Source organism: Rousettus aegyptiacus, unplaced genomic scaffold (genome assembly GCF_014176215.1).
Source record: "Rousettus aegyptiacus isolate mRouAeg1 unplaced genomic scaffold, mRouAeg1.p scaffold_m13_p_14, whole genome shotgun sequence".
Lineage (NCBI taxonomy): Eukaryota > Metazoa > Chordata > Mammalia > Chiroptera > Pteropodidae > Rousettus > Rousettus aegyptiacus.
The window spans coordinates 29,293,948-29,309,193 of NW_023416289.1; the positions used below are offsets into that span (position 1 = coordinate 29,293,948).

General features: G+C 42.1%; 1 protein-coding gene and 1 pseudogene across 3 annotated transcripts in view; both read right to left on the reverse strand.

Moving 5' to 3' along the window:
• The window catches only part of KLHDC4 (kelch domain containing 4), a 47,852-nt gene that overhangs the window by 18,804 nt on the left and 13,802 nt on the right, over nucleotides 1–15,246 (reverse strand). For all 3 annotated transcript variants that reach the window (XM_016129437.2, XM_036231534.1, XM_036231535.1), the window contains one exon: nucleotides 13,378–13,514. In XM_016129437.2, coding sequence (XP_015984923.2) covers nucleotides 13,378–13,514 — 137 coding nt within the window. The remainder of the gene's footprint in view (nucleotides 1–13,377; nucleotides 13,515–15,246) is intronic.
• On the reverse strand, nucleotides 465–10,039 carry LOC107502337 (annotated as a pseudogene).

Here is a 15,246-nt window from a genome sequence, read left to right on the forward strand (position 1 = left end):
TTTCTGAACTTGATAAAGATCTACAAGAAAACCTACAGCTAATACCACACTTAATGATGAGAAACTCAAGGCTTTCCCATTAAGATCAGGTACAAGGCACTCCTTTTCCACACAATATTGAAAGTCCTCACTGACACAATAAGGCAAAAAAAGTAAATAGAAGTTATACATATTGGGAAGGAAGACATAGAACTGCCTTTATCAGTAAATCACATGATCATTCATGTAGAAAATCCAAAAGAAATGACGAGAAAACTTGCAAAGCTGTAGGTCAATATACAAAAGTCAACTGTTTTCCAACAATGAACAAGTGAAATTTGAAATTAAAACAATACTATTTACATTAGCCCCTAAAAATAAAACAAGTATAAATCTAACGAAATTTGTACAAGATCTATATGGGGAAAATTACAAAACTCCAAAGAACAAAATCAAAGAACTAATAAACGGGGGGGGGGGGGGGAATCTATGTTCATAGATAGGAAGACACTATTGTCAAAATGTCAGTTCTTCCAAACTTGATTTATAAATTCAATGTAACTCCAATCAAAATCTCAGCAAATTACTTTATGGATATCAACATACTGATTCTAAAGTTTATATGGAGAGGCAAAAGACCCAGAATAGCCAATACAATATTAAAGGAGAAGAACAAAGTTCAAGGACTAATGCTACCTGAGCTCAAGACTTACTATAAAGCTACAGTAATCAAGACAGAATGGTGTTGGTGAAAAAAATAAACAAATAGATCAATAGAACAGAACAGACAGCACAAAAATAGACCTCCATAAATATAGTCGGATGATTTTTGACAAAGAAGCAGAGATTGTGCCTTCAACAAATGGTGCTGGACAGACTGGACATTCACATGCAAAAGAATGAACCTAGACACAGACCTTACACCCGTCACACAAATTTACTCAAAATGGATCACGGAATGTAAAATGTAAAATAACTGATAAGCTGGGTTGATTTTATTAAAATTTTAAGTCTTCTGCTCTGCGAAAAGATAAGTCTTCTGCTCTGCAAGCGAATTAGAAGAGAAGCCACAGCATGGGAGAAAATATCTGCAGAAGACTTTTGATAAAGGACTGGTATCCTAAATATGCAAACAACTCTTAAAACTCAATAATAAGAAAACTTGATGATAAAAGAGTTGCCATGGTTATCTAGGCACACTCTCTAGATTCTTCTTACCTAGGACTCAACCCCCTGACCCCCATACCTCTGGTTCTCCCACTTACAGAATCCCACTGTCAAGTCTAGCACACCCAAAGACCTCAACAACTGCAGGCTGTAAAGGACGGTTACAGCCTGAACCACGGTTACATAATACACCATTCTATACAACTTCTCCCCAAACCAGAACTGTGCCCTAGACAATACATCTGCCTGCAGAATTTCACAGTAAAAAGGAAGTTTGAGTTGCCCAATCCAAATATCTCCGCCTTCAGTAGATTTCAGATGAATAGTTTATCACACATTTCTGAGGTCCCCTAGGATATGCCCTTATTCTAATCCAGACTGAATTTTTTCTTCTCACCTCTTTTCAAATGCTTGATCACATGGTCTCCCTCCCCTAATGTCCCCAGTTAATTAATGTTCCTTTTAACATGTTAACTGAACTTTAGGCACTGGCTCCTGGGTGGCCTCATCATGTGTCGATGCCTAACAGGATTACAGTTCCTAAATCCCTTCTTCTACACCTTTATTTATATGCAATCTACAAGGAAAATTTATCCCATTTCAATACTTATTGCTAGATTTGGTCCAAAAGGATAATTTTAGATGCTCGATTTGTCAACCAACTTATTTTCTCTCACACAAATTTAGTAAGCGTATTTTCTTACTAAATTCATGATAAAAATACCAACTGGACAAGGCTCAGGAGAGTCTGAGTATGCCATGACATCACCACCTGCAGGTCACTAGGCAATGGCCTCGAGGGGCACTCTGTGTGGTGGGAGCAGGGCTCTCCCCCAAGCTAGCACCACTCCACAGGCTGAAGCAGACAGCACAAATTTCCATCCATTCTGTGCTGGATGGAAACAGCATCCAGCTGACGAGATGGGCCACACAGTACAACTGCACACTAGAGAAGCTGAGAGAAGGAAAACACAAGTGCGTCTCAAGACATAAACTCCCCTTTTGAGAAATGTTTTAATACTTTAAAAGTACAATCTGGGGAATGGGTTTTCATCTAACAACTAAACCTGTACAGTCACTTCAAAATTGAAAAGTTATGCAGGAGAGTTTGAATGGTACCAATGTTAGTCCAATGACGTACAGAAGCAGCATCAGCAAGTTGTCACCTTTAAGTGGTTCCCTGCGCTGAAATGTACCAGGTTAAGGGCCTCCTGTTGGCTTTCTGTCCACTAATCCAATGGGGTTTTGTCCTCCAGTGAGCCAGGCATGAAAGACTCAATTTACTTTTTATGGCAGCAAATACCACTGTTTTGTAACCAAAAAGGGGAAAAGTTCCTATAAAAAGACTCCACATACCCCTTTAGAAAACTATAGCTACCCAAAAAAACCTGTTTATATTTAAATCTCCAACAGGCACTTTTCAACTGCCATCACTCCTAAATATGGAGTCATAAAAAATTACCATGCCATACTCAGTCAGACCTATACACAGCACAAAAATACATGTGTCATGTTGTGGGAGTGAGTACTTTCAGTGCATCTGAGTTATGTGTAAAACGGCATTCCAACAGAGCAAGCTGCCACTCAGTGTCACCCAGGCCCCTTCTAACGGGTCACTGTGGTGACATTTACAGAAAATGCACAAACATCAAATAACTCCCCAGACCTAGGGCACAAACAGAGTGTTAAGTACTCAGTATGCAAATGTTTCCCTGAGGTTTCAAAGTTTACACCTTATAAAATTATATGCCATAGAACCATGCCATAACAGGAGGCACTGAGACATCTACTGAACAAAGGAACAATTCCTCTTGTAATCCCTAAGAGTCAAGGTCACACCAGCCAATTCGAAAGGGAACTGAGTCTAGTGGTTCATCCTCAGATCAGAAAACACCTCTCCTCCATGAATGGTTATAGCTCGGCCCAAGCAGGAACCATGTGCAAGAGCATCTCCCATTTCAATCCAGTGTGCCTTTGGCATTTGGCCCCACTTTTCCAAGTATTAAATCAATCAAACAAATTTGGAGCTTAGTAAGTATATTTTATCACATCGTATGGAAGAACTAGTAGCAGTCTCTAAAATCCAGGCAGTCTCTCAAACCTATCAGACTGTGACCTTGTTTTATTTTTAAGTATTACTATTAATAAGAAAACTACCATTTGTGGAATGTTTATTCTATGCTACGCTCTGTGCATTTATTCCTCACAACTACATAGTGCAAATATCTTTAATCTCATTTTACAGATGAGAAAATCAAGACTTAGAAATCAAGAAACATACAAAGTTGCTTGATGGCAGAGCCAGAATTTAAACTGAGGCACTCCATTCCCAGAACCTGCACTTTCAACCACCAATTAAGACACTAAACTATACCAAATGAAGTCAGAGGTCTCTCACTACAGAAATCTGTGGGCCAAAAAACTGACCACTTACCCTACTAGCAGTCTTCAATTTCACGCATCCTTTGCCGTACACCTTGATTTTCCTACAAATCAGTCACACTCTCTATGTGCTCGTCCTCCCTCCTTGTGCGCAAGCATATCAAGGCAGTCGTCAATCAGCAGTGAAGGAGCAGGGGGTCCACACAAGCTTCTGCTCCCACTTCTAGGGGTTCCTGGCTCCATTCGCGGTTGCTGCATAGCTGTTAATAAAACCTGCCTCACTGTGAAGTCCAGAGAGCCTCAGACCATGAGCCCAACCACCTCGCTGTAGAAACCACAGAACAGAGCACATGTGTTTCCATTTCCATACACACGTTTCACACCTCGAGATTCACATACTTTACAATTATGGAGCACGGTCTGATTTCACCTAACTTGATATTGCCCTTTTCAACAGGATTATAAAAATAACTCTGAATCATTCTGCTAAGATTCTTTTCTAGGATGTCAACTTTTCTCAGACACAGCTTTAAGATACATACACTAAGTGAGTTTCACTGAAGACCAAACATTGGCTCCTTCTCTAAAACATTGTTTGCATGCAAGTGTGCGTGCACATACACTTTTATACATTTATATATATTACTTTTCATTCAACCAATATTTATTGATCATATACTAAGTGCTTCGATACATAAAAAAAAATGTATTAGTTATACACAAATTTTCATAGTGGCATTACTCTCAAGAGCAGAAATGTGGACACAACCCAAATGCCCATCAGTTAATGAATGAATAAACAAAATGTGGTACACCCAAACAGTGGAATATTATTCAGCCATAAAAAAGGATTGAATTCTGACACATGCTACAGAATGGATGAACCTTAAGAACATTATGCTAAGTGTAAGACGGTTACAAAAGAACAGAGATTGTAAGAGTCCAGTTATATGAAATACCTACAATAAGCAAATTTAAGAGATAAAAAGCAGATTAGAAGTTACCAAGGACTAGGGAGAAGGAGGAACGGGGGTGAGTGGCACTGAGAATGGAGTCTTTTGGGGGTGATGGAAACACTCTAAATTTAATTAGCAGTGATGGTTGTACAACTCTGAATATGCTAAAAACCATGAAATTATACATTTCGAAAGGGTGATTTTTGTGCTATGTGAACAATATCCGAAAATAGCTGAGTTCTATAAGTAGCCTGGCCTCCCTCAGTTTCTGGTTTGCAAGTCACAGATGACTAGGTAGGATGGCACCAGTTTTAAAAATAAACGGAGAGAGGGGTGCCAAAATCTTTCTCCCCTTGCCCAACTACAACTCCTCCAGGAGGTAAAGGAAGAAAGTGGAGTTCACCTATAGAAATGCTGTCTTTTAGGTGTGACAGGCTGACCTAACCAAACTCTTAACAGGCAACCTGAACTGGAAGAGCAGGCCTGCCTGGAGAAGGTAATAAAAGCGCCTGAGCACTTGCTACATAGGCAGCTCCTCTCCCACAGCTCCTGGCTCTGCTCAAGATCACAGAGAAGTCCCACCAGAGCGAGAAGCACCAGTGGGAGACTGGGGGTATGAGGAGGAGAGAAGGAACCAGGGCATGACCCCTTTGCCACCTCACCTCAGCACCTTCTCAGAAACCTCAGCATCTCCACCAGCTCCAGACACCACAACCCCCACAGCCTAGCAATGGGATGTGGCTTCTCACTGTCCCTGCTGGTTTGGCTTTCTCCACCACAGGTGTGACCAATCTCCATGTCCTCCTGAATAGACCCTCACTGATACACCAACCTTTGTCAAAGGAAATATCTGTGCAAACACCAGATGCTAGCTGTTACAGACTGTCTGTGTCCCCCCACCCCAAAATTCATATACTAAAACCCTAGCCCTCCTTGTGATGGTATTTGGAGGTGGGACCTTCAGGGGTGGTTAGGTCCAGATAAGGTCATGAGGGTGGGGCCCCCATGATGGTATTGGTGTCTTTATTTTTTTTTTTAAGGTTAACAGTATTTTAAGGTTATAGTTTTTAATGTTTATGAAGTTAAATTTCTCTAACTAGCAAGATAACAAATGAGCTACTAGGCCTCAGGCTTCATCCTAGGGAATGTTTATTGGGCAATCCCAATTACACAAGCCAAATGATTTCCAGCATTTCCCGTCTTTTTACTTTCATCATTTCCGCCTTTGCCTAAGTCATCTGGTTCTTCATGGACCACCATTGTGTGTCCAATGATTGAATGGACTCTCAGGTCTCCTGAGAGTACAATCAAAGACTCTTCAACAGATATATTAGCCACACCATCTTTGCCAGCAGCCACACTGCCCAGGTTTCCAACATGTCTCTCTCGATTCTTTGGCCCATAATGTGTTTTGGGTAGAGGATTAAGTGAGGAGCCAAACTGGTACAGCCTTGTTTATTATCTCCAAAAAGATGAACGTGGAATCCATGCTCGTCTTCAGTCAATCCTGTGATGGATCCCCAAACCATGACTGGCCCATTTCCCTTCTGCTCAAAGTAGATGGTACCCTGCAGGAGACCATCATCCTTCAGCACAAACACAGCCCTGGTCGCCATGACTCATGGGAGCACACTCCAGTCCCAGCTCTAAAAGCAGCAGAAGGCGCTACAGGAGACACCAAGGAGATCAGTGCCTTCATAACAAGAAGAGAGAACTCTCTCCATGAGCAAGGAAAGGCCACATGAGGGCACAGCAAGACAGCCATCTAAGAAGCAGAAAAGGTGCCCTCGCCAGACACTGAATCTGCTGGCACCTTAATCTTGAAACTTTCAGCCTCTAGGACTGGGAGAGATCAATTTCAACGTCTGTTGTTTAAGCCCCCCAGTCTACGGTATTGTCAGAGCAGTCTGAGCAGGCTAAGACACTAGCCTTTCGAGAGCTTCACTATTTCAAGGTTGCTTTTGCTGATAATCACAGATGAACCTTCGATTATCATCTGCTCATTTGTTTAAATGGGAGGAAAAAGGTAATTCTTTCAATCGATTTCCTCTCCCCAGCCCCTCTGTAGGTCCTCCACTGTGAAACATGGTAGAAGCTTCTGTACTGTGAGTGACAGAGTAAATGGGCAGATGCTGTCTTTGGTGTTTAACTTCCCTCAAATTCACATAGGTGCACAGACATTTAAAACACACCCTAGGGGGTCTTCCTTACCTCCTAGAGGAAATGCAATTAGGGAAGGGGAGAGTGTGTATTTTATAAAAATAAAAAGTTAGTATATAGAGTCTCTGTTGCCAAATCATTTTTATTTTTTTTTATAAATCAGGGCATTTTGCAGGCATCTCCCACTGAAGATAGAGACTGAAGGTATCTCAAACTATCTTTTAAAGCTAGTCATACACATCCGACATAAAATAAGGAAGCCAACAATAACACTTCATTTAAGCTTTGGTGTCCTTGATGTTAGTAACCCTATGATTTTTCCTCTCATTTTCAAAATGTTACGATGACAAATAAATGTTGCTAGGCTGAGGAATGTGCATAAATGAAGACAATAAAAGATTACCAAGTGTTTATCTGTCGTCAAATGTGCTTCAGAAACACCACCAAAAGGGCAAAAACAAAATAAACTGAAAATGTCAAGCACTGGCCTGGCTCGTGGTTCTGAAAATCAGCAGCACCAGTGTCGGAAACAGCTTGCCAGGGCATGCTACAGGTGAACACGGGTCACCCTACACCCTCATCACCTCATCCTGCTCTTAGACATACACTTAATGGAAACACATATATGTGTTCACCATAAGATGCATAACGAATGTTGACAGCAGCACCATTTGTAATAACCGGAAACTGATAACTTTCCAATGCCCACCACCAGTTAAACCAGTGACATATTTCTATAATGGAATGTTATACAGCACCAAAATAAATGAACTATTACCATATGCAACATAGATGAATCTCACAAATAATGTTCTGTGAAAAAAAGCCAGACATGAGAGTATATTCTGTAAGAGTCGATTTATATGATGTTCAAACCAAGTAAACCTAATCTGTACTTGGGGGTGGACACACAGAGCTTCTGCGAGGCTAACAGCACTGATTCCTAGACCAGAGCACATAGGTGCGTTTACTTTGTAAAATTCAAGCAGTATATGACTGTGTACTTTTCTTTACATATTTTACTTTATTAAAGTCTACTGTATTAAAACTTTTATAAAAAGCACTTTTACAAAAACCAAACTGGCATTTGGTCCCTTTGGGGCTATCGGCAGCATCTGGAGAGGCCATCCTCTGAGTAGACGCTGGATGTAGAGGTTCTCTGACCTGCAGGGTGCTGCCTGGGTGCTGATGGCTGCATTTGGTCCCTATTACACCACACACAGGCACTGTGACAGCATTCAGGGTAGTGGCAGGACCTACCTACTGAGGTCACTCAGCTTCCACTGGCAGGACAAGGCACAAGGAGGACAAGACTCAGAGCCTGTGCTCGTCTGAGTGTGGACTCAGCATCCAATGCAGCACTGCTGCTAAACACGGGAACTCCAAGGCAACGCTTGTTCAAAGAGCCATTCAGTGACCTGACCATGAGCTCGTACAACCTGACCTCGAGCTCATACCACCTGAACTCAGAACAGCTCTTACTTAACTACTCCAGGGCAGGCCCTGCCTTTTCTTGCTGTTGTTTCTTCAGACAAGCGCATGCAATGATGGGCTGGACACACTTGCTACATCAGAAAACTAACTCAAATCAGAGCATCCAAAACTGAAAAAATACATATCATATAAATCAAAAGTTGCCAGCTAGCAAGAAGGAATATATCCTGCCCTCCCATGAGAAAAACCTGTTTAAAAGCCAAGAAAGGGACTCAATACAGATGCTTTGTTGAGCTTTACCAATATGTAACCTTTCTCTCTCTCAGTCTCCCAACTGCAAAACTATCCTCACAGGAATGAAAAATATTTATTAAAAAATGAATGCAGAGGGCCAGGCCAAATCCGGCAAGCAAAATAAATTCAGTTCCTTGTAAACTCCTCCTGTACTTTTCAAGTGATACGAGCCCCATGTCATGTGGTTTCTCACAAGCTCAGCAGATCTGCCTAGAAACAGAAAATCAGTCATTTTGGCTGAATTTCCTTACCTTTTCTTTCAGATCACTAAGGAAAAATTACAAAGGATAAACAGCCAGTGGTAGTCCTCTTTCAATAGCAGCCATTACGTCAGTACGCTAATAACTAAGTCCAATTATAAGCAGCAGCAGCTCTAAGTAAAAATTCCACATGCTGTAACCTAGCCCACAATATCAATAGACCGACTTTAATAATTAGTCTACCTGCACTTTTCCACAGTTATATTGGGCCTCATCAATTAAGCCTGCACAGCCCTGCTGAATAATAGTTGGGTGATGCTTTCATTCTGGAAAGCATCTTTTTCTAATCAGTAAAACTACAAAAGTTAACGCCTACATGATTTGAATTGTTAAGGATCTAAGAGGCATTTTACATGAGTTTTCTTACTTCTGAAAGGGCATCAGACATTTTCAGATCAGTGATCAATGCTTAAAATCAGCATGAGGCCCACCAGTAACCAAGGCCTCCAGCTGTGGTGCAGGGCTGCCTGGACCAGGGTCGCTGAGGGGGCTGGGAAGGGGTTAATGTAAACTGCAGATTCCTGAGTCCCATCTAAAACACGCTATGAATCAAACTTGATATTTGGATGAAGGCAAGAATGTGCATTTTAAAAGCTCTTGGTGCAGGAAGGTCCAGAATCACTAAGAGTAATAGAGGGTATTCCCTGTGCACTGAGCGATCTCCCCAGGCAGATGAGTTTCCTAGTCACTCTTGCTGGGAAATCTTGACTGTGTTTCAATAAAAGTGCTCATTCCAAGGGCAGATAAGGCCAGAAAAACTGCTTATTCCATGGGGCAGTCGGCCTGAAGCCTAGCACCTGCTACACTGTGAAGTGGCCACTGAATGAGTAAGCCCAGCACCCAAACAAGCATGCTATGCCCTGGAGGAGTGCTGGGAAATAGGCCCCCACACACGAAGTGTGGGGTTGCTGGGACAAGAGAGAACAAGGCACGAAGTGAAAGGCCTTAGGAACACATACACCCTTTACTTTGCAAGTCTACTTTTAGGCTATTTTGAACTTTTCTAAAGGAGTTGAAAACAAAGAACCTAACAACATGGAAATAAGTACAATGTTCTTGACTGAGAAAAGTGAGGATTAGAAAAATGTCCATTCTCTTAAGTGCAATCTATAAATGAAAGCAATCCAATCAAAATCTCATTGGAATATTTAGAAATAGAACTTGAAAAACTGATTCTGAAGCTCATAAAAAAGATATGTGCATGACAAAGAAATTTTTTAAGTAAATGGGAAAAACCCTCTAGCTATCAAAACATACAATAAAGCCATAGTGACTAAAATAGAGTGATACTAGAATAAGCACAAACAAAAGATCAATGAATCAGAAGAAAACACGGAAATAATCCAGATGTACGTGTGTGTGTGTGTGTGTGAGAGAGAGACAGAGAGAGAGAGAGAGAGAGAGAGAGAGAGAGTGAGAGTGTGTGTGTGTGTGTGTGTGTGAGAGAGAGAGAGAGAGAGAGAGAGAGAGAGAGAGAGTGTGTGTGTGTGTGTGTTAGTTTGCGCATGTGCACGCACACAAGCACTGGCTTCTCTGGCCCGCTTTGCAAGCACACATGCATGTACATACACACTCAGTCTTTTTTTCTCAGGCATGTGCTGTTCTGTATTATTTCTTTGTATATATTTTTGTACAAACTTTTCTATACAAAATGAGAGCAAGTATTTCTTTAAGATGTATTCCTAAAAGTGAACTGGGGTCAAAGGGTATGATAGAATGGCAGAGGTTGCCAACATTCTGACCAGCATAAGTCCCTGTTTTCCCAGCCCTCGCCAACACTGAATAGGAGTCCATGTTTTCGTGTTTATTTGTGACTGCCTCTTTATGTCCTTTGCTTAGTTTTCTGTCAAGCCACTCATTGCTTATTACCTTACAGGTTCTTTTGAACACAAGCTCACTCGACACTGTTGGTACTTTCTCCCCGCCTGTCACTATTCTCAACTTTCCTGTGGCATCATTTCCCATAGAAAAGTTGTAATATTTTATATGGCCATATCTGTCCATCTCTTGTGGCTCCTGGTCCACTAACTGACAGGAAGTCCTGCCCGATAAATGCATTTCCTGTGCACCGCAGGTTGTAGATAACTAACACCAAGAGAAGGGGCTACGCCAAAGGTGCACTCTCCTTAACGGTCTTAAAGACAACACCTGGGGCAGGGTGGGAGGAAGGGCTGTGGTGTGGGGGTGGTCAAGGAACCAAGCATTTTAAGAAGGCTGGAGCTCAGAGCCCAAGATGAACAAAGGTAGGAGACAACAAGACAGAGAAATGGACACCTGTCATCAAATAATACCTCATGCATACTATTTATGATTTTTTGAATCCCATCATGGGCTTTAAAAACCAAACAAGCCTCAAACATAAATTATCCCATAACCATAAATATGTGAAACAGCAGTAAGTGAACTTTGCTGAGCAGCAGAAACAAAAGAATTAAGCTGGCCATTTAAAATCTCCTGACAAAATAAAAGACAGAACTAGGAACAGACCATGCATTTTCCAACTTCCAGAGCTGTAAATCAACAGAATCTACCTTTCTCGTTTGACAAACACTCCCACGTGAACCTCAGAGACCATAGGTTCTGGGAAAATGCAGCCATCACACCCTGGCCACTGAAGGGAACAGCTCAAAGCAATATTCTGCCGGTCTCTCTGCTCATTTCATCCAAAAAGAACCAGAGACAACTGGTTCTTTTTTGAAAAATGGTGATTTAGACAAAAAATAAAGCATATAATGTTTTCCCTGTCCTAGCACTCTTCCTAGACTAAAATTAAGGAGTTAAGAATGGCAACTGAATTTTATCTTTGTAGTTTCATAGTTTTTAATAGGTTCTACGCTATACCTTTAAAAAAAATTCTCACAGTTTAATTACAATAAGTACTCAAGTAATGAGAGACATGTTCATCATGGACAATTTCTGATTTAGGACAGATGCCTCAAATGCTAGCGTAAACATAATTGAGCTGACAGCACCGGAAGGCAGCTGGAGTCGCACACTGAGGCAAGGGCAATTGTCTCTGGCTGGCTGAGGGGACAGTGGCCACAGTGAACTGTTCAAAGGGCATTACCCGAGTGACCATGCATCAATAATGCCTGCCTGCTTCCTTGGAACAAACACTCACAACACATGTTACAGAAACAGATAAATATAAAGGCCAAGACAAAACATGCATGTTGAAAAAAGCTTAGAATGTCATGGCAGGAGCATCCCACAGAAGTGCCACTGTCAATACCAGGCCCCACTGGGTAGCTATTAGATTTGTACATATTCTTTAATGAAGAACTTTACTGTCCCTCATTCATAAATCATGGACTAAGCAGGCAAGATATAAATGCTATGACGATATCAAGAATCAATTTACCAACAATGAACAAACAAGCAAATGAATAAAACTGAGCTTTGAAAAAAATAACTGACGCAAAGTAAGACAACACAGATTGCATGCTCTGGCCCTAAATAGTTTTTAAATTAAGGAGAAAAATGACTACATTTCAACATATACATAATGACATGTTTTAATATGAAAATAATTTCTTGACTGTTGTGCCTAAGATAACAAAGCTGTCCCAAAGCAAGTGAGAGAAAGGGAACTAAAGCCAGTAATCGGTAATGCACACCGAGGCTCATTCTGCTTCTAATTTCATCCAGATTGTTAGAGTCCTTCTCCAGCAGGTCAGCCAGGCATGGGGACTCTATTTACACTTTCTACCTGCACAGCGAACTCTTTACATCGTTAGTTCCACTCCAGGCCTGAAGCCCATCAAATCGGGCCTCCATAATCTGGCAGAGTTCTCCTAAGAGGTCATCATCAAACAACTGAGCACACCCTCCAGGGAAGGAGGCTCCTCTTTGATGAAGGTCCCAGGACCTAAAGACACTTTGCGCCACTACTGAATTCCACAGTGCGGCTGCCTGCTCCATGGAGGCAGAGAAACTCTGGTTTGCTGTCTTAGCAGTGGAGAGGAGGCACCCTGCAATATGGAGCACACAGCTTGGCAATCAGGCATGTGCGCCCCAGAAGAATGAAGCCAAATAACTCTACTTTCAATCTGTCACATTCCTAGGTTTCTTCTCGTAAATAATTTATAAGCAGACATACCGTCTGTCTCTTCCACACAGAGTTAGGAGTACAGCGCTGACCTTTGACATGGTGGTGAAGTGCAGCGGTAAATGTGACAACCACATACCAGTATCACTGACATGCAGAAATCAGGCTCCAATGATGGGTGAGCCTGGTTTATTGAAGAGCAATATAATGGCTTTCTCCGTCTTTCCTCTTACCAGCTCCACTGTTTCTATGTCAACTAGACCTAGAAAGAGCACTCCCTTTTAAATACCATAGTTCCATTCTGGCAAGCTAAAACCCAGAGCTGTTTCTAAGGAAATACAGACGGCTCACAAAGAGAACTACATTACAATGTGATCGATGTAGATGCGGACAAGGGAAGAATGAGAATATAAGCCTAGATTCAGCACTACTCCCAGCAATTCTGGTAACACCTTCAACAAAGCCAGGCATTAAGGCAGCTATGGTCAGGCCAGGCTCTTCTGTAAAGGGTACAGAGAAAACATGAGCTCTTCCTTTACTGCAGTTACCAGGCAGGCTGGTCTCTTGGTACTATGCAATCCGTGCTCCTCGGAGCCCTGGAATTCTGTGAGATCTCATCCTGTCACTGTGAACTTGGAATGCTGGTAAGGGACAAGAGCTGAGCCCCAGAGGTTAGACTCGCCACCCAGCGCCTTACCTGACTTGCTCCCAGGTCTTGGTGGCCAAATGCAGGACCCAGAGATCCTTGTAGTGGTAAAACTGCTCTCCGTTGGGAGAAGCAAACTCTCCCCCGAAGATCCATAGCTGCCCGCCGCATTGAGGCACCACCACAGCCTATGAAAAGAAAGGCTGACAGGTCAGAGCACAGCCAAACAGCTCTCAGCTGCATCCACAGGTGGAGACCAGAGTCTGCACTGTCCACCAGAGCACAGCATGTGATGGTCTCAGCCAGCACCCACACTCCTGCCTTTAAGGGGAAAGCTCTTGAAAAATACCTGACAAATTCTCCTAAGCCAAAACCTAATAAAATTACTTTCATGCATTCCTAAGTTGTAAAATGAACATCTACTTATACTTAAGACAACCCTGTATTTCATTACAAAACTGTCAAAAGTTAACAATAGTCAGAACACAAACTTAGAGTATTTTTATTAAATATCTAAAATAAAGCTGTTTACTTGCCCTCATTAGTCCCTTTCCTAGCTATTAAGCACTGTACGCCTAAAACTGCACACATGAATAAAATGTGTGTAATATGTAATGTTTACATAACACTATTAATGTTTATTTTTAAAAGATTTAAACATAACAGGAAGCAGTGAAGACAATACCAGTTGGGCCACACGCACAAGAGGCCAGAGTGGCACAAAAGCCACGCCGACCTGGCAGCGTGCCAACTGGACTTTCCAGACTCACATGTGCATATTTCAAATTATTACTGGGCTTAGCACAATATCGAAACACTCACAGAACAAATGGTCCATGGGCACATCTCATGAACCAATGTGACTGAGGCAGGGAAGTGGCTGAGAACAGGTACTCCAGGGCTCACATCCCATGAGAATTACACTTTACATTCCCAAGGTTACTCACCTATTCAACAAAATTGAAGCAAGAACACCTAACATCTCGGACCCTGCATTAGTATCAGAAATATAAGGATAAAAACACACAACTTTGCCCAAGCCATTTGGTGTTCCTACAATGACCACATAGTTGAGGTTTCCACCACCCCACTGAAAGCTCCATCTCTATGGGGCGAGAGTAACACTCCAGGCTCCAGGTTGGGGATTGCCACAAGAGATCCTTCGTAAAAGAAAAGCAGGTCAAAACTATGATTTAAAATGCCCTTCCAGAAAAGGAAAATACTGCGTAAGGGAATGTCTTTCAGGTAGCCAAGATAAGAGTGGATCCTATTTCACATAAAATAACTTCCATAGCTATAAACACAAACACAGACTTGGGGAATTTTAAAAGCAATTCATATACAATCTAGTCCAGAGCTTTTGAACTCATTTGTTGGCTTATTTGTTGAAACCGAAGTAAAAACTAAATGGTAACACACATAAAACTGGACTCCTCCCCTAGAACTCTAGGTCAGCCTTCTTTACAACCAAAATACTCAAATGCTAAGCCCTGACCTCATCTCAGAATGTCCTCCCTGCAGCAAGGGAAGGAGACTTGGGTCAGACACTGCTGGGTAGTACGATGCTCCTGAGCATTCTCCTGCATGAATACCTACCTGCCCTTCAGAGAAAAGCTCATGCTGGGCAGGTCAGAAGCCGGTCCTCAAGAGGCTTCATCCACAGGCACTCTCCGAGCACCCCAGAGCTCCCGCTGCAGCATGATCCTTCAACCTGCCTGACACCTAAAAATGCTGCAGAACCACAGCTCTGTCACCAATGCTGCTCTTGCCCTGGACTACTTGGAGGGTCCTGGTGGCATACCTGAGAATGACAGAGCCCTCTCTCCACTCCCATTTTCACTCAGTTTCATGTACGTCACCTCAGCACAGATAACTGACCTATAAAGAAACAATCCAGTTTCCTATCACTCTAAAACCCCA